The sequence below is a fragment of the Cloeon dipterum genome, chromosome 3, assembly GCF_949628265.1.
Source record: "Cloeon dipterum chromosome 3, ieCloDipt1.1, whole genome shotgun sequence".
Taxonomy (NCBI): domain Eukaryota; kingdom Metazoa; phylum Arthropoda; class Insecta; order Ephemeroptera; family Baetidae; genus Cloeon; species Cloeon dipterum.
The window spans coordinates 9723812-9742629 of NC_088788.1; the positions used below are offsets into that span (position 1 = coordinate 9723812).

General features: G+C 40.0%; 1 protein-coding gene across 2 annotated transcripts in view; it reads right to left on the reverse strand.

The window, feature by feature from the left end:
* The window catches only part of LOC135940809 (rho guanine nucleotide exchange factor 10), an 88830-nt gene that overhangs the window by 2335 nt on the left and 67677 nt on the right, over positions 1–18818 (reverse strand). For both annotated transcript variants that reach the window (XM_065485872.1, XM_065485873.1), the window contains 10 exons: positions 6491–6707; positions 4754–5186; positions 4329–4625; positions 4179–4271; positions 3476–3936; positions 2872–3197; positions 2672–2811; positions 2357–2616; positions 1819–2113; positions 335–1132 (listed from right to left, as the gene is read on the reverse strand). In XM_065485872.1, the coding sequence (XP_065341944.1) occupies positions 335–1132; positions 1819–2113; positions 2357–2616; positions 2672–2811; positions 2872–3197; positions 3476–3936; positions 4179–4271; positions 4329–4625; positions 4754–5186; positions 6491–6707 (3320 nt within the window). The remainder of the gene's footprint in view (positions 1–334; positions 1133–1818; positions 2114–2356; positions 2617–2671; positions 2812–2871; positions 3198–3475; positions 3937–4178; positions 4272–4328; positions 4626–4753; positions 5187–6490; positions 6708–18818) is intronic.

An 18818-nucleotide genomic window follows, 5' to 3' on the forward strand; every position in this document is an offset into this window, starting at 1 on the left:
TAATTTGATTAATTAAAATGGTTTAATAAATTGTAAAGCGATTTTCATTATATTATTTTCAAGTTTAATTAAGAAGGCTACGAGTTTCAAAGGAAACGAAACTTATTGTTAGTCAGCTAAGAACTTCCACGTCTGAGGCATCAAAAAGGAGCCGAGAAATTGGCATGAAAAAGCTAGGAAAAATATTTTCCTATGAATGTAATTATAGGCTCGAAACAATAAAAATATATTGATAATTAAACGTGACTTAAAATTAAACAAAAAATTGGTTCAATGAACAATTTTCAACCGGAAAAATAGATAAAAAGAGAAAATGAAGTTTTTGATGGCTCACCTTGCGAGGGATGGCAGCGAGCTCAGGGTCGCTTCCGCTCTTGCGCATGGCCGCTTCGAAGTCCGCGGCTGCTGCGGCCTTGGCGGGCGACTCCTCCTCATAGTCGCGAACGTTCATGAGCTCTCCGTAGAGGCCGTAGACGTCGCAGTCCTGGCTGGTGTTGAGGCCGGAGAAGGCGCCGCGGGGCAGCGTCTTGGAGGCGCGGCGGCCGGGGTCCTCGCGAGGGGCCCGCCGCCGCACCACCACGGGGCTGCTAAGCTGGTGACGCAGTTTGGGCCCGTGCTGGGCCGGCAGCTGGGCCGCCGGCAGGGCCCCTTCAGAGAGCTGCTTCTCCAGGCGGCCGCGTTCCGAGTCGGAGCTGGCGCTGCTCGAGCTGCTGCTCACCGACGGCCGGCCCGGCGCCGCTACGTCCGGCGGCGCCCGCGGCTGCAGCGCCAGCAGGAAGGTGACGGGGCCAAAGTGGGCGTGGTGCGAGAGGTTGGCCCTGCCGCTGATGATGGGCACTCCTTCCAGCCGCGGCAGCGGAATCGTCAGGCACACGCCCACATTGGTGCCCACCCAGAGCAGCCCTTTCGACGCCAGCAGCGCCGTCACGTGCACGTTCTTCGGTTTCATCTGGTTCTCTGTCAGTCCCCGCGTTATGTTCGACGCAACGTTGATGTCCTGCAGGTGCTTGAACGTCTCCGTGTGGTACAGGCAGATGGTCGATGAGTTCTTGTGCGAGATCCACAGCCCGATTCCAGAGTGCGCCATCAGGTTCACGTTGCCCACCTGCTCGTGCTGCACGCTGAAACTCTTCTGCAACAAAAAATTGAAATAAATAAAGATAAATTCAAATTTTTATTCAGATAAGCAAACACGATAATAATAAGAAAAATTTCTATCGCCATATTTTATAATGAAAACTAATTATTGAGATATATTGAGTAAAATCTGCTTGTTTGAATTGAATTTTGGGCAATTACCAACAACATGTAAAACAAATATGCGTTAAAGCAGTAGCAGTACTGCACGCTGTCAGGGATTTGCACGTAAATCAATGAAAGGAATAAGAGAAACAAATCAAAATTTAACAAAATCAAAATATAATTTCTCTCTCAAATGTCTCATGTTCCATCTCTTGAAGCATAGCATAAAATTTAAAATAAAATCTGTAAATTTAAAAGGGCACAAATTAAACTAAAAATAATTCTTTAAAAAGTTTAATATTTATTGTTTTCAGTAATTATAATTATGTGGCAGGACGATTTAAAAGAGGATTAAAAATATAAAATTCTTAAGTTAATGCAACTTAAAACTCTACACAGAATAAATTATCCTGCCATTTAAGCTATATAAGACTTTGAATATTTGCAATTTGGCTATGTATTAATCCAGAGTAGATGGAACCGATAGGCTGTTTATAATTATAAGATACAAAAATATCAGGGATATAACATTTATAATTTAAACTCTATTTTCAATGAATTCTAAATTTTATTTACCTGCATATCTCCATTGAGCGAGTTGATGACCCAGACCTTCTTCCCGCAGGCGGCGTACATGCAGATGTTAATCGGCAGCAGGGCCGACACGGGTTCCGAGCCCAGCAGAAGGCTCTGCGGCTCTTGCAGGTTCCACTCGCCATTGGTGCCACGCCGGAACATCAACACCGAGCCGCTGGCCAACGCGATGAACGTCTGGTCGCAGTGGTAGCGCGCCTGCTGGATGGCGGCTGACGCGAAGCATTCACCAACTTCAATCTGTTTCTCTGGCTCCTGAGCTGCGTAAATGAGGATTCTGAAAGGAGAATTTAATAAAATTAGTCAAAATTGAGTGATTTTCAAGTCAAAATTGTCAAAAATGATGTTTTTGGTTATTTAAATATACTTTTTTAAATTAAATCGTCATAAAAATTAAGTTTGCATTGAATCTAGCTGCTCAAAACTTTATGATTTCAGCTGTTTTCTAGCTAGTGAATAATTTAATTCTTGGATTTCTTTAAAATTTAAATTTAGGTGCAGAAAAAAAGGGATGCTGTACCTTCCGCTCTCGGTTCCAAGCCATACGCTGTCGACCGAGAGTCCTGTGCCCTGAGCGACGCCCGGCACAAACTCCATGGCGGTCACTTTGGTCTCGACTAGATGCAAACAACTGAGCTCCCGCAGCCCTGCCTGCTGCTGCAGGTAGACTGTGATGTAGCTGGAAGCTCCGTCTGTGGTGCACACCCACAGGTAACTCTGCGGCCTCGGTCGTCTCGTCGGCTTCATCGTTATCACCGTGTAAAAACATCCGCAGCTTACCTAAACGGAAAATTTAAAATTCCTGGCGGTTTTTAAATTATTTTTCGGACTGTACCTCAGTTTGATACTGCGATTTCGTGACTGGGATAGCCTTGACGAACAGAGGCATTTTGGTAGACGGCCGCCGCTCCTGCTCGGGAATGTCCCAAGCTGGCGAGTTACTTGGATCTAGAGCTAATTGCGCCAACCTCAATTCTAAAAACACAAATAATGGGTTTAATAAATTAAATTGAAATAAAATATTTTTTTAATTACCTGTGCTCCACTCTTTCTTGATGTTGGGCGTTTCAGTCTGGAATGTGAACTGCTCCTCCTTGCCTGGTTTGGTCTTGATGGTGAACTGCAGGCAGCACGAGTCGACCCAGGCGATCTCGTCATCCTTCTTCTGAATCGACGCCTGGATACTGTCCATGATTTGCCTGCAGTGCTCCACGGTCAGTCCTTTGTAGTTGCCCCTGAGGCTGCTGGCCACCTCAGCGATTCTGCTCACGGCCTCGTAGTCGTGCATCAAGTCGTTCATTTCTTGACACAAGTTCTCGACGCCACCCGTTCCCCCGCCGCTGTTGCTACTCCGATCAGACCTGCGTAAAGTAAAATATTAGTTTAAATTAAACTAATTAAAATAAACTAATTGTTTAATCTTTTTTACAATTTTGCAAATTACTGATGTTTTAAATGTTTGAATTTACTATTTTAAATTACATATATTTATTCTTCTTTGAATAATATGGTTAAACTTAAGATAATCATCCGTTTCGTATTCGCAGTTGGGTTCCAGAACACAAGAAATCTAAATTAGTAACTGGATCTTTTCAACACCTTAATTTTTATTCTTATTTTTATTTAACGAAACACCTACCTAAGACTTCCTCCTCGGTTGAGACTGGCGGTGAGCATTCTGCTGAGGGTGGGGGAGGTGCTGGTGTCCTGGACTTCGACGTCTGTGACCGGATAGGTCCACTTGAGGCTCAGTCTTTCGGTGCTGCTGAAATCGTCGGCGGCCTTTGGCGCCACGGACACACACACGAGCAGGTCATTGAGCAGCAGCAGCCGTCTGCTCTTGGACTTGGTGATCAGGCCGGACTGGTTGAACTCGAGCTGCGTCACGTTGTCCTCGCGCAGCAGGTATCGGTTGCTATCCGACAGCGGACGCACCGAAAACTTGGAGCTCACGTGTCGTAACATCTCACGGAAGGCCTGGAACTGCTCTGCCTCGCGCTTACGCTCATTCAGCATCTCGGCCAGTGACTCGAGTTGCGTCAGCGCTAGCTGCAGAGACATTCTGTCGTGGTGTCCGTGCGGTGTGTGCTTCAGGAGGTCCTGAAGACAAGCCACGGGTAAATATTACAAAAAGTGACAACGGATAATTTATAATCCTTGAGAAATTCTAAGAATATATACAATATAAGGATGTCTATGAATATCTTGTAGAGTATTCTTTGATATCTAAGATATATCTTGCAGAAGATGTCTGGTCGCAGTTATTCTAGAAAGTCTTATTGCAGCCATTCATCATTCTTAGATGTTTGGACTAATTCCTATATTCCAGATTTTGTTCTTACCTGAAGGAAGAGAATAAACTGTGGAAAGCGTTGAACAGGTTTGACCATCAGGCCGAAGAAGGATAACCGATCGTGCGATTTAATTTGCTGGACCTGCGTGGTAAAAATACGTCAAAACCTGAGAAATCACCAGAAAACGCATCAAAATACCCTGAGAAAATCATTCAGTGTGGATTTTCGCTTCGATTCCTGCTTAGCCAAGTCCATGGCGATGGAGAAGTTGTTGATGAAGTCGCTGTAGGCGTCGAGCACGACAGTCTTGGAGAAGGAGGCGACGAACACGTCGCCCAGCTTTTCATCGCGGTCCCAGTTCTTGACCGCGTCGGCAAGCGCGACGCGGAACAAGTTGTGGCACTGCAGAATCTCAGGGATTTTAAAGAAGAGAACGTTGATTTTGCTGGCACTTAGGATGGTCGGGCTGCTTTCCTCCAAAGGCTTTTTAAAGTCCTGAAAATTGAGTTGATGGTAAGACCCTAAAATCATACCTGCATTCTGAGGAGGAGGGTTAAAGTTGTGTCAAACATTTAATTCATCCCCCTATCCACGAGTTTCACTAAAAAGACGCCATAACTCACATTGACAAGCCTCTGGAGGGTGGCCATGTACGAATTTTCGCTGTGGACAATGGCGGCGACGATGTGCCTGCGCTTGGTTTGCTCGCCGGAGAGGCCAGGCGGCGGGGGCGGCAGGGTGGGCGGCTGCATGCGTCGCTGGAAGGAGAAGCCAGCCGCCTCCTCCTCCTCGGGCAGCTGCGGCATCTTGGCCGCGGCGGCCGCCTGCAGCCTGTCCAGGTCATAGTGGTTGCCGCGGCGGATGGAGAACCAGCGCGACAGCCGGCTGCTTGTCGAGTCGGCCGTGCTGACGGTCTCCGAGGCGGGCAGCGTGCACGTTGACGACGCCAGCGACGCGGAGGACGCGTTGCGGCCTCCGCCGCCTCCCTCGCGCCACTTCTTCTCGCACAGCGTCAGCGCCTTGGTAAACGTCGATTTGATGTTGCCATTGCTGCGGCTGTCAAAACAGAAATAAATAATTGAGCAATCGTCTTCCAATTAAATTAATTGACGTGTTTTTATTTGGTTAAGCTTTGGAACTTGATAGACAGATTTCGTATGACAACTTTTGATATCTCCGTACGATAACAGAAAATGTCACAGGGTCGGAAGGAGCGAATTGGCATGAGGTCAAATAATTTCAAGGAAGTCTATACCAAAAATTAGGCTTTATATACCATTAGAATGTGTCACGTAAATTGTGTTCGCCAAAATACTCAATTTTCAGGTTTTATGGGAAAATTTTGGAAAACTTTGAGGCCTCAGTATATCTCATCTTCCTGTTATGCAATTTAAAAAAATGAGTGCTTTGGATACCTTTCACCGAGCCTGATCGATCTACCACCAAATAGATGTCCCAGGTCGAGGTCATAAGTCACCACAATTAAATCTGGATTCTGATTAAAATTTTGGAAATGAGCTCACCATTTAAGAATTTGGAAAATGTGCTTCAAAGTTGTTCTTTGACACGTGTAAACTAGTGTGGAAATTTCACAGTGAAATCTTTTCCGTCTACGAGAAATTCCACTCCAAAAAACACGATTTTACCAACTCGTTTGTGGTTTCCTAATACTGTAAACTCCAAATCTCAGGTTCCAGCCGTCAGAATTGCAAAAACTGCACACCGTTAGACTTGCCTCGGCCTTTCCTGGCCCGCTGCCGAATCTCTCACAAAATGTAGAATGAAAAAATCCTCCGTGAATCGCATTTAAGATACAAAAAACGGTAGAAACAATTTTTGCTGCATTGTGCGCAAGTATATGTTAAAAGAAAAATCGATTTTTAAGGACGATGGAAATCAAAAACTAATTTCTTTGAAAAGCGATTGTTATGCTACCGTTAGATCTGATATTAAATTTGTTTTGAGCGATGACAAACAGAAAAGGCCGTCTAGGAGAGGATGAGAGATTGACGTCACCACTGTTCTGGTCACGGCTCTGTTTACATTCTAGCAATTCATTTATCAATCGACGAAGAGCAAGAAAATTGTCATTTGCTTTTCAATGTCGTCATTTGACCAAATAGTAAAGAGCTCTTGGGATTTTCAACTCTTGATATATTTTCCGCCGGAAAAATTAAAGTTAAATGAATGAAATTCCTTTCGCAAGAATCTAATTTCGTTTCTCGAAGAAGCTCGAAAAAAGCACTTTCGGAGAGCAACAGGTGGCAGTGGCTGGGGGCTGCCGAAAAGCGTTCAGTTCGGAGGGCAGAGATATACTGCTCCGTTAATTGAATTAATCAAGTTAAAAGGGAACTACTCACTTGCTGCTGACGGAGCCGCGACTGCTGGGCGCCTTGGTGCTGCGTTCGCTCTCGTCGCCGGAGGAGACGTCAGAGGCGGCCGAGTCCCAGCTCTCCTCGGAGCTGCCCTGGCGCAGCACGGGGTTGGTGGCGGCGACGGGGCCGCCCGAGTCCACCCTGTCGGGGCCGCACAAGTGGGCCGCGTCGTCCCAAGAGCCCGACCGAGCGCGAGGCTCATCTGCAACACAGAGAAGAGACAAGTTTATATAAGCTGCGGGGCAATTCCAGTCGATCAGCAGCTCGTCGGCGAGAAGCGACGACACTACTTGACCCCTGACCCCTGACCTCCGTTTGCGGACCAGATAATAAATGTACATATTTTTACGTGTAAAGTGGGGTCGGAGTGGACGGCAAGAAAGTGAGGCTAACCACCCTTAAAGGCGTCGTATGTAATGAGGAAATGAGTAGGAGAATGAACGAGGCTTGAAATTTCTTTGAATTTCTTTTGTAAATGTATTTAGGTTAATATCATTTTGGAATATATAAGTGAAGAATATTGTTTATGTGTGCATAAAGCTTCCAATTGGTTAAAAATTTAATGTTTTCCAATTTATATGGAAGTGAATCTAGTTCCCAAAATTAATTGATTTTTTTGTCCATATATTTTAGCAAAACAACTTTTATACGATTTAAAAAAAATTAAATTTGAATTTGTCCATAGTTTATTTTCAGATCATTAATATCATGAAAATTGGACTGAAATATAAGAAAATCGAATTCGTTTTGCTTCAAAAATAATAAAAAAATATTCTTTCAAACCCTAAAAACCCTAAAATTTAAAAAAATATAGATTCTGACCAGCAAAATCGAAATCATCATTATTAAAAAAATTGCCTTACTGGAATATCTTACAAAACAAACGAAAAATAATTAAATATTCAAATCCAACCAAAATCAAAACTATCTCTAGCTGCTGCCACAGTCAAATCACTCCTTTGAGCACGGAGTTGTGCTACATATACTAACAGAGAAAGAGAAAAACCCCTGCGAGAATAATTAAACGGTGCTGAGTGAGTTGAATTTTACTTTTCCGACCTAGTCAGCAGCTGCATGTGTGTATGTGTGTGTGTTTAAAAGGAATGCGCTGGCTTGGGTGCTGCAATCAGCCAGCCAGCGGTGCGTGGTATTTTTTATTGCTGCCTCGATAGTGAGTGTGCCGTGTTTGTTCGTTTGCTCAACGCTGGTGTAATTAAAATATCGTAGAGAAGAGGAGACGCACGCACGCACATAAACGCATTCACTCCCACTCTCTCGAGGGGTCAGAACGAATTTCAGAGCAGCAAAGCCCTCACTTTTCTGTCTCGCTCTGGGCTAGAGGAAAACGAAACCGATGTGAATGGAGTACTTCTGAGAAATGGGAGTCGTCGACTTTAACTGCGGTTGGCTCGTACCATGGGATTTTTTTATGCTAATTTATTCGTGTGAATTTAAAAAAAACGCATACTCTGATTTCTAGAATCGAGTGGGCTCGGAATTTTAATTAGTGGGTATTTTCGCGATAGGATTAGTATGTGAAATTCCTGAGGTTAAATCCAATCATAAACGGATCGGTAAATTTAGGAGAAAAATGTACAACTTACAACATGAACAGCACAATTTGATAACCATGAATGCAACATAATTCCTTTCGACTGCTTCATTTGGGAGCTAGTCAAACTTTAAATTTTTATTTTTAAACAGGTTAAATGTATTATGGGTTATACTTTTAAAAATAATCTAGAAATTGCTTTTAAATTTGTTTAGAACAGTTTTTGTTGAACAAAAATAAAATTTAAACATTTAATTTAATGTTGAAATTTGTAAAAATTGAAAATGGCGCAAAACTTTTTAGCAAATCACGTTTTCCGGGAAAATAGAGCACTATTATCATTTCGGAGCAGCAAATAGTAGACGATCATAGCAAAGCAGACCCGAAATAATCTCGTTTGAAGCTGCTCATGAGCTATACAACGCAGCGTGGGCGATTTTTTTCGCATGCGTGACGCCGAGTTAATTCAAAACGGCGGGATGGGAAAATCTAAAAGTGGTTGCCGGTGGCTGGCAGCTGTCGCCATGGCGACGAGGACGCACTCGTCGGCACCCTGGCCGCCTGCTGACGACAGCCCAAATTGATTTTCTCGTCGTGCGTGCGTCGTCAGGGTGGCCTGCCAGGGCACGTGAAGGACCGGGCACGTGCCCCAAGCAGCCGAACGGAAGACAAAAATGCAGAAACATGTGTTTCAGTTCTGTGTGCCATAATGAGCTCTGCTCGCGAGCGGTTCACTCGCAGTCACAGCAGTCAGTCAGCGAATTTCGCAACGGTAGCAATGACAACGACAAGCAAGAAACGTACGTACGTGCATGTACGTGTGCGTGTGCCTTGCGAAATGAAATGCTCACGACGCCATTGAAATTCAATGCTGGAAATCCGAACGGCGCTAAATCGATTGTTAATAATAATAACGCTCGCTTGAGCGTGTGAAAATAATTTCACCCAGTTACACGGCAACTTCTTTATTCTGTGTGTCGATTAGAAAATCATCATGTCGCACACAGATGAGTCGCAAAATCGATAATTCTTCATTTAAGATCAATACAAAAAATTTAAAAATCGGGTTTAAATTATTTTATTTACACGCAAAATACAGATTTGTTGCTATATTTTTAAAATTTTTTACAGCTTTTGTTTCTTTGGTGGATTGGGGTGTTAAAAAATTCCAAGAAACTGTTCCAACTCTCAAATATTAAAAAAATAACAAACATTGATGGAGCATACGGAAAAATCTTTTGCTTTTTTCATTTCAAAGGCATGCAAGAAGTAATTTATAAAAATCAAATATATTGAAATTTGCCGGTAGTGCTCGGCTGCCAAGGCCACGGAGTATTTGCATTTGGTTTTGATTTAAAAAAGTCAAATATATGCAAAGAAATTAAAAAAAATACTTTCCAAAATTGTAATCATGTTATTTAAAGAGTAAACTCATCAAAAACTAAGTGTAAATATTGCTATTTGGAAAATATTGCAGCTTCAATTTCTGTATACCTCTTTAGTTTGTGTATTTAATACAATATTTACTCCCAAAACAATTTACATTTTCACTGAAATTTTGGAAAAAGAGAGGAATATTCTTTTCCGAAAAATGTTAAACGTGTAAATTTGGCTTAAGTGGTTTGTCAAAAAAAGCCATTTAAATCAGAACCATCTATATTTTAAAAAAATACAGCACAAAAACCATTTTAATAACGTCCAAAATTCAAAGCCAATTTAAGGCGCAAAATAGGTATAAAAAGAAATCAAGTTATTTAAATTTTGGCAATTCCTTTTGCGACAAGTAAGTGGCACAAGTGTTGTTGCAGTCCTGCTATGATTGCAAATTAAATCGTGTTATTGTAAGGAAAAAAATCGTTGAAAGCCAAAGCAGCGATAATATCTCAAAAGTTTCACAGCAAAAAATGCTGCTGTCATTTCCACCGCGAAACATGTGTCTCCTTTTATTTCTAGAGGCCCTTCACGAGCAGGTGACGTCACCCTTAAAAACATCAATCTTGATATGACATCTTGAAATTTCATTCATTTTCTTTGCTAAATTCCAAATCTCGATTTTTCTTTCCCCTCGTGCAACGGAAAATTAATTTTGCGGCTTCCTAAGCTGCCGGCGAAAGAATTGGCCAAAATCTCGATTTTCTCCACCCCTATCTTTATAAAAAGAAGCGGGGGTGTCGCTTGCCTTCTTCGACCTCCTATCGATTGTGCACGCGGGCACTTATTTGGCTTCTTTTAAAGGAGCATAATCAGCGAAATTTGCGGCTTTTGCAGCCGGCACTGCGGCGTGCTGCAACGTGAACAAAAGACAAAAAAAATATGGCAGAATTTTCTTTAAAAAAAATGTATTTAAATAAAACAAAACTGTTAGTTCAGAATTTTCTAATTTGTCAAGTTTTCAAATTACGTACTCAATGGGCCCCTGTGTGCCGCAGGCTGCGGTTCGCTCACTCGAGTCGTCTCACTGACTCACTGACGCACTGTTCACCGTTCTGCTGCCTCCGAAACACTGACAGTGAGCATCGCGGGCGGAGACCACGACCGCCGAGGATGCGCCGAACGACACCGAACGACCAGCGCGGCGCTTTCGATAAACAAATTAATTTGCGACTCTTGCCTAACCAAACCAAATACTCGCGTCTTTGTCCTGGGCTGTTTATTTTTTCGCTGTTTGCCCTTCCACCTTCAAGGCCTCAAACGCTGCCGTGCCTTCTCCTTGAATCTGACACCATATTTTTTTAAAATTTAATTTCACTGATTCAGGATTGGATTTGATAAAATTTTATTGTTTAAATAATTTAACCGTTAATTCCTTTGCAAAGTTTTTAATCTAAACAGAAGAATTTTAAATGAAAAGTTAAATACAAAAATTATATGAAGGAAAATTCAAACGCAGCCGCTTATTTTCATTTATTTAGTTTTAGTAGAACAAATTAAAAAAAAATTATGCATAGAAAACCTGTATTTAATCGTATGCAATTCGGTGATTTTTTCTTTTAAATATTGATCATTTTTTTCTCTTTCAAAAATTGATTTTTTTCTCATTATTATCATCATCTAAAAATAAATATGAATCTTCTTCACTACACTTACTTATTTTGATATACAAAAATCTCGTAATTATTTTTTCTTTCACAAAATTTTAGCTCAGTCAGAGAATTTTCATAACAAACCACAACAGAAAGCATGTGTGAAACGCAGACCTTTATTTTCTATAGAAGGGCGTTGATCGATCTGAAACACATGCTCCGCGAACCAGGAAGAGCATCAGAAATATGTGCAAACACATACACGGCAAGAGTAATTCGCGTGTCGCAAGCATTTTGCTCGAATTTATGCAAAGCGACTTGCGAGAGCGTGTAAGATGCAAGGTTGGCTGCCGGCAATGACGTCACTCCGTATTTTAAGCCGCACAACGCGCGCTGGCTGGCTGGTTGGCATTTCCAAGAGACCGGCACAAAGCTGATAAATCGGCTGCCCATCGCGCACAATGGGCGCTTTTCCCGTAATGAGGTGGTCCACGACCCGTGCTCCGTCAAAATTATCCTCTCAAAACGCTCGCTATTAACTCTCGGGGCGTTGCTGTTTGTCTATCCAAATGCGATTATCTAGCCGGTCATTTCGGGACTGGAATTACGCCCTGATCGAGTTTCATTCTTCGAAAATGACAAACGCGGCCTCACGTGGAGTTCGTTGCTTTTTTAATCTCCTGGAATTTAAAATGAATAAAAAAATTATAATGAAAGAAATCGTGACAAGATTACTTCCTCTCGCATGAAAATGAGTCATGTTTGAAACAAAGGAGAGAGCTGCGGTTTTATTCAACATTGGCAAAAAATTAATTTATTCAACGAACGCGATCATTTAATTTTTCTATTCTAAATGAGCACAAATCAAGTAATTTCAAATCTTGTAGGTCCCCAATAAAAATAACCATAAACCGATTAAAACGCATTAAAATTAAGCATATATGGCCTATTTACATATAGATAGTCTTAAAATCTTAAATTATAAAAAGACTTCATTTCAGTTTTTAATTAAATTAAATTTATAGATTTTCCTTACATTCCCCTTTCGTTAAAAAATATTTTAATATTAGTTAAAAAGCCACTTTTAGACACCTCTTGGATTTATAAACGAAAAAATTATTTTTTTCCAATTTAGCTGTTAATTTATGATTTTGTCAAAATATTTAACTGATTTTAGCCACCTTTTATTAGTTTTATTTGTTGGTTTACAATTGGAAACAGTACTTAGAGCCGTGTTTGACGGTTAAATCTTGTGTTGTATGATTTCTAAACAAATATTTTTCATTCTCTTGAGCTTAAACCAATTGTGGATCACAAAAAAATCCAATTAAGGTTTTTCATATATTTATTTTTATAGCAAATAATCAGAATTTTCGTTGAAAGCTATTTTCAGATGCAAAGAATAAGGCAATGCAATTTTGTCTTGTCATTTTTTTTACTGAAATTAGTAAAATTCACGAATTGATACTTAATATATTTTTCTGAAAATTTTATCCTTCAAAATAAGTGAACTAATAATTTATACATCTTAAAATTTTATATTTTGTCATTAAAACTGGAATTCATCTAACAATCAAATGAGCTACAATGCATAAAAAATTAAAAACAATTTAAACGTTAAAAAAATGTAAATATAAAATTTTTTATCATTCATTAATCAAGTTGTAAAAATAGCTATGGTGTTTGTTAATGAAATGTAACGACTTATTTCCATTGGCTGGTCATTGTTTTTGCTATGAAAGAAAACCGAGGCGACGTCAATGAAACCGCAGGGCGATTTCCTCAACGGCACATGTTACGACCGCAAAAATGCGCGGAGAGCGGACGGATATATCTTACATAATTCGTCTGAGTCACCCGCCTGGCGCGGTTCAGCGAAGAGCGGAGCGGAACATCCGATCTCGCTGCCTTTGGTCAAGAGCAGAAAGAGAAAAAGCCGAAAATAGCGTTCGCGGAAGGAGCACGCGGGCTGCATGCTAATTACCGCCGGCCTTGCCAAAACCATCAAACGGGGCAAACGCCAGACCAAACGCGAAAGGGGGCGATATGCGATAAACACGTCACGTGGCAATGCAATTAAAGTCTCGCGCCTGGCGGCCGCGGCGGCGGAGACGTCTCTGCACACGCTGTTTACCCGCCGCGCCGCATGTGTGCCGTATTGTGTTTTCCCAGCAGCTAAAAGATGATGCTGCGGCTGCACCCGACCTTGGTGCTAGTACAGTGAGGCGAACAAAACGCAACCCTCCTTTCGGCGCGCGCGGCTTCGGCTTTTATTAATCAAGAGGCGCGCCGAATTAAAAGTAATTATTTCTTTCGATCCAGATCTTTCCTGATCACGTCGACGGTCAATGAGAGACGACGACTCGTAAACAATGGAGAGAAATTTCTTTTTGGCTCGAATGTTGGCCAGTGGATCGAGACGGCACCTCTTGATTGCCACTAAAACAATCTAAATTCATTACTTAACAAAAGGATAAAACTTTTCTACCGCACAGGAATTCTCAGAAAGGCAACGGGAAACTAAATAAGTCTATGAATCTCAAAAGTTCTGTCAGTGGACGTGCTGGGCTTGCACAAGATTTCCGTCACTTCATTAGCTCTCTTTTTTATTGTTCCCAGCGAGTAGGGAAGTAAATTAATTGGATATATTCGGAATCCTCTCTGCACTTCATTCTGTGCTTGATTATGATTTTGTTTAGCACGTTAGGTACTGAAAATATCATAAACAGACTTCAGATTTTTCATTATTTATTCTCTGAAGACGGCCATACTTAAATTAAACTAAATAATTTATGAAAGGACAAATGGAGTCTTTAAATTGGCCAAGATATAAATTTTTGGACAAACTAATACACTAAAAAAGCGGACAAATACATGTAGGACTTGCTTAGTTAGCTTGATTTTCTGCTCTAAAATAAAATTGAGGTTCTAAAAAAAAATTGTCATTTGAAAAGCTTGAATAACTCACAATTTGTGTGAATTCTAGCCAATTCCTGAAAATCAAATGTTGCAAAATGAAAAGTGCATGTGTTTATAGCTCAATTTTCGTTCCAAAAATATTTTTACTGGCCCAAATATAAAATTTTTCCCCTCTTGACCTCTTCATCTATTTAAGTTGGGGAAAAAGGATTAGAATCGTTGGCTTTTATAAACAGCTGATCGAATTGTTCGTTCTGCAAATGTACAATAATCAAATGAGGACCATGCTACAATTTACTTTGCCAATTTTCTCCAAAATATAGAACTTTTGGGCACATTTTAATGGCAGCTTTTTATTCTTCTCACCGACGGATTATGAATATTTTTGGGGACAATCTTTGGGAGCCAATTTTCTAAAAAATTACAGCCAATTTTAGCTTTAAAGTGGAATGATACTGGGCAACAATTGAAAATTATTTAAATTGATGGATGCCCTAAACAATTGAGCGATAAACAATTTGTTCAACAATTTGCAATAATAAAAAAATGACCTTCCTACAATAAAAATTCAAATTTTGCCAATTTTCTCCAAAATTTAGTGCTCGAAAACATTTTCTTGGCATATTCCGATTCCTCTCGTCGAGATCTGTTCAACGGTGTATGCCACTTATTGGGGAAACTCTTGGTTTTGAAATTAAATCGGATTTCAAGTAAGGAGACAGCCATTGCCATTTGAAAAGCACGGTAACTTTCAAGCCAATTTTCTCAAAAAATTACAGCGCTCCTTAAGTCAATTTAGGCTTTAACTGAATCCTAAGGGATGAGTTTTTGCATTGGCAACAAGCATTTTCCAGGCTTTTCCAGTATCATTCCTCTTTAAGTAAAATACTCAGGGTTCATTTTATGCAGCGGCCACAAAGATTTTTGGAGGTTGCCCTTTAACAATGCCTCTAAACAATATCTTTTCTAATTTGTCAATCTGTAAACATTTGGCAAGGGTCACGTGTCAAATTTATATTTTGTTTATTTCCACTGGAGAGACAAACAAACGACCACTTCCTCGTCCTTTCAATCGGATCTTCACATGCAGACAGACAGCTCATTGTTTCGGTTTGACAACAGTGGCGATCGCATCCTTTTACACTCGGCACGTTTAATGGTTTTGCGACGGTGAGTGTGCACAATGGACACCCAAACACGCGGGCCGGCCGGGCTCCGCGCGCGCAATCAGCCAAGGCCGGAATTATATTATGCGAACACAACGAGTTGAGCCGCGGGCGTGCAGAGTAGAGTAGAGAGTGAAAGCGGTTCGATGAGTATCGCACTAATAACAAAATTACACGGCCCACGAGCGAATATGAGACTTTTATTGTGCTGCTCGATTAGCATCGCGAAAATTGTATTAATTTCGCATCAACAGTGAAACTTTTGCCGTGTTTGTATATTTTGCACGGTGCAAATTGCATAATTATCAAGCTGCAAAGAAAGGTTCAAAGACAGAAGCAGCAGAGAGATAATTGTATATCAGCAGCGCCTCCAGCGGCGAAACTGCAGCTTCTCATCAAAGAGGAAACTTGTCACGTGTTTAAGACTTTCTGTTTTCGTCTCTGAAGATCTTCGGCAGAAGAATTGCTTGTCTAGTTAGGAATTGACCCTCAATCAAAACAAAGCAAAAATATTAATTTATAAGAGTTAGAATTCTGCTTCAATTAATTCTAAGGAAATCAGGTTGTCTGTCTTGCTCTCACACATCGAGAGAATTTACCTAACGAAAAAATAGAGCCTACAACAACCAAAAAGAATTTTTTAATTCTATATTTGAACACTAACAATAATTGACTCCATAGAATACATAATATTTATAGAAAATATTTTAATGAACCAAAATAGTCTCTTTAAAATTCAAAATAATAAATTATAATTTAAAAAATTAATTCTCAATTTTGTAAAAGTACACGCAACTTTTTATTTTTGCAATATAAAAAAAATTAAACAAATGAGACTTTAGTCACGAGAATGCTGCTAATTGCACCGATAATTTCGCAACAATTACTGATTTTCTTGCATAGGAATGCAATTGCGTTTCAGCTTTAGTCATTCTGACGTCGACGTTTAAATTGCCAAGCCGACAAGATGGCCTGTGTGAGTGAGAGAGCGGAAGTCGGATCTCATCTGGCAGGTATACGCTGCATGTGTTTATAATCTCGCTGGGAAACACATACATACGATCGAGCCGCCCGCGAGTTTAGTGCATTAAGATTATTCGGACGAGAGACGCGCAATTGATGAAAAGTTGGTATTTATGGAACAGAGGAGGGCTGACACACAAGACGAGCGCCAGAGAAAATAAACAAAAGGCAAAAAAGTCCGATCATTTGGGAGAATAACACTGCTGAAGCGTGTGTTTGGAAACGAGGTGGAGCTCGGAATTCAGACGCTGTGATGCGTCTGACGTGTCTCATTAGTCAAAATTGCCCTCGCAGCACTCATTCCGATTGAGTTATTTCAGTCCGAATGCTCACTTTCGTTTCCACAGACGAAAGAGACGGCTTCTCATTCGGAGAATATATTGTAACCTCAGCCTACATTTAAATGAAAAATGTTTAAACGGTGTAAAATAGTTGGGTAATCAAATCAGGACAGAGAAATACTTAAATTTAAAAAAATGAAACGGGTTGTCAATGATCTTTCACTTGATTTCGATTCCTCTGGCCACGATCTATCCAATGGTGTGCGAATTACGAGGTAAATTTCTCTTTCAGGGAAATAAATCGTGGCTTTCAAAAGGGTTTTCTCAGAAATTTAAACGACAAACTATAGAGAAATGTCAGTTCTTTACAAATTTTTGGAGCTTTTCAGGTAAAGGTAAAAATCAATTTCAACAAGGTTCCAGCCAAACAATGCAATAAATTCTTAAACGACAAAAATCAAACCAAATGTCTAAATAAAAATTGCTATAAATGTTCTTTCTATTGGATTTTATTTTGTACTATTTTATTTAACAATGATTTCCAATTAAAGGTCGGAATCTTGAGAGCAAAGTGCTGCGGAATGCACGTAGCAGAGCGCAATTAACACGAGAAAACAAAAGGTTCAAAGGAGCATTTGTCCCGACCTTGCGATTGTCTCGCGATAAATCAAACCGAGCGGGAGAATTTGCATTTCAAGGCTCAAGTCCGTCGCTGCGCTTTATTTATTATTACTCAGCCGCGCGACTCCTACAACTTATTACTCATACCACGCACTTTACTTTTCTTATTGTGTGTATATGTGCACTGAGCACTCGCAGATGCGACTGGAGCGCATAAATATTTATCCAGTTCGATATTTATTTGTCAATTGTCCACATATGTGCGAGCACGCCAGTAAATATCAAAGTGAACCTGTGAAAGACGCATTAAATCTATCCAATAAGCTGTGCTTTAAAAGACAAGACACTTAAAGGCAACAAAAATAATTATCTTTGATGGATACTTTTAATTAAAATTTAGAGTAAAATAGTTTGATACATAAATTAAAACGCTGGGTTTTTTTTTAATTTATAAAATTTTCAAAGTATTGAATTGTGTTGTGATTTTAATCAAGAAACATTTTTTAAATTGAGGTCCATTTCATTTTATTTTAATTGTGTGCATTTTCATATACCAAAATGTGATAAACCTCAATCAAATTGTAAAATTCGAAAATTTGTACTAGATAATAATTTTAAAATTCCATTGGAACTTGGAACAATATGAGATAATTAAAACCATAGTGATGTATATTTGAAAAAATTTCCTAAACAAAAAATACCAAGTGTAAATAACTATTTGCTACCAGGAAATAATTACTATCCAGTTTATAATAATTATTAGTTAACCCGTTCTCATTTATCTGATAATTAATCAGAAAACAAAGGAGCTGCATCTTAATTGAAAGCAATCCATCATTCATCACTGACGCAATTTCAATAGAACGTGGCATTTTATTACGTATATTTATTTTTATATTATTTTTATTCGCACGTACACGATTCGCCAGCAGAAAGCGAGGTCAAGCGATCAACGAGTGCGGCAATTTTCGGTGCGAGCGATAAAATCTGCCGATTTATGCGCGCGGCGGGGTCGCACGAGCCGTAATGACGGGTTTTGCTTGATTTGTGTAACTGACCGGCACTTACTTTCCTTCTCCTGGCGCAAGTGCTAATTATGCGCTCGCGTATATTACTGCTATACGCTGACCATCAATTACACAAGCGTGACACAATTCACCTTATAAACACGATCGAAAGTTGCGATCGCACCTAGATCGCCATCTCGGGAGTGTCACAAATCAATAATTACTCTCGTCGTCCCAATACAGTGTTTACCTTTGAGATCGGATTCGGTACATTAAATATGTGAGTGGTGTTTCACTCTTTAAAGGAATGGATGTGTGTATGATGAAAGTGTGGATTTTAAATTGTAAGCATTGGAGGGATTTTTTTGTATTAAAATAACGAAAATTCCATACGTTTGACTTTGGCAAGGACTAATTAAAAAGAGCTTAAATGGATATATACGGTGTAGTTGAGCGAAATTTATGCTTAATTGTATTAAATTAGCATTGCGAATTAAAAAGCAGACGTCATTGCAATTATTTTCAGCAAATTTAGCCTTTTTTAAGGCAAGAATCTTACAGGAATTCTAAATCTCATATATTTTAAAAAATTTTGAGCACAGTTACGCGTTTCCTGATGAAACAAACGTACAAAAATATTATAAATTGAGTTTTCAAGAAATTCATTTAATGATTTATTTGTTAAAATCTGATTTGAACGTTCAGTTGCCATTTTATTTTT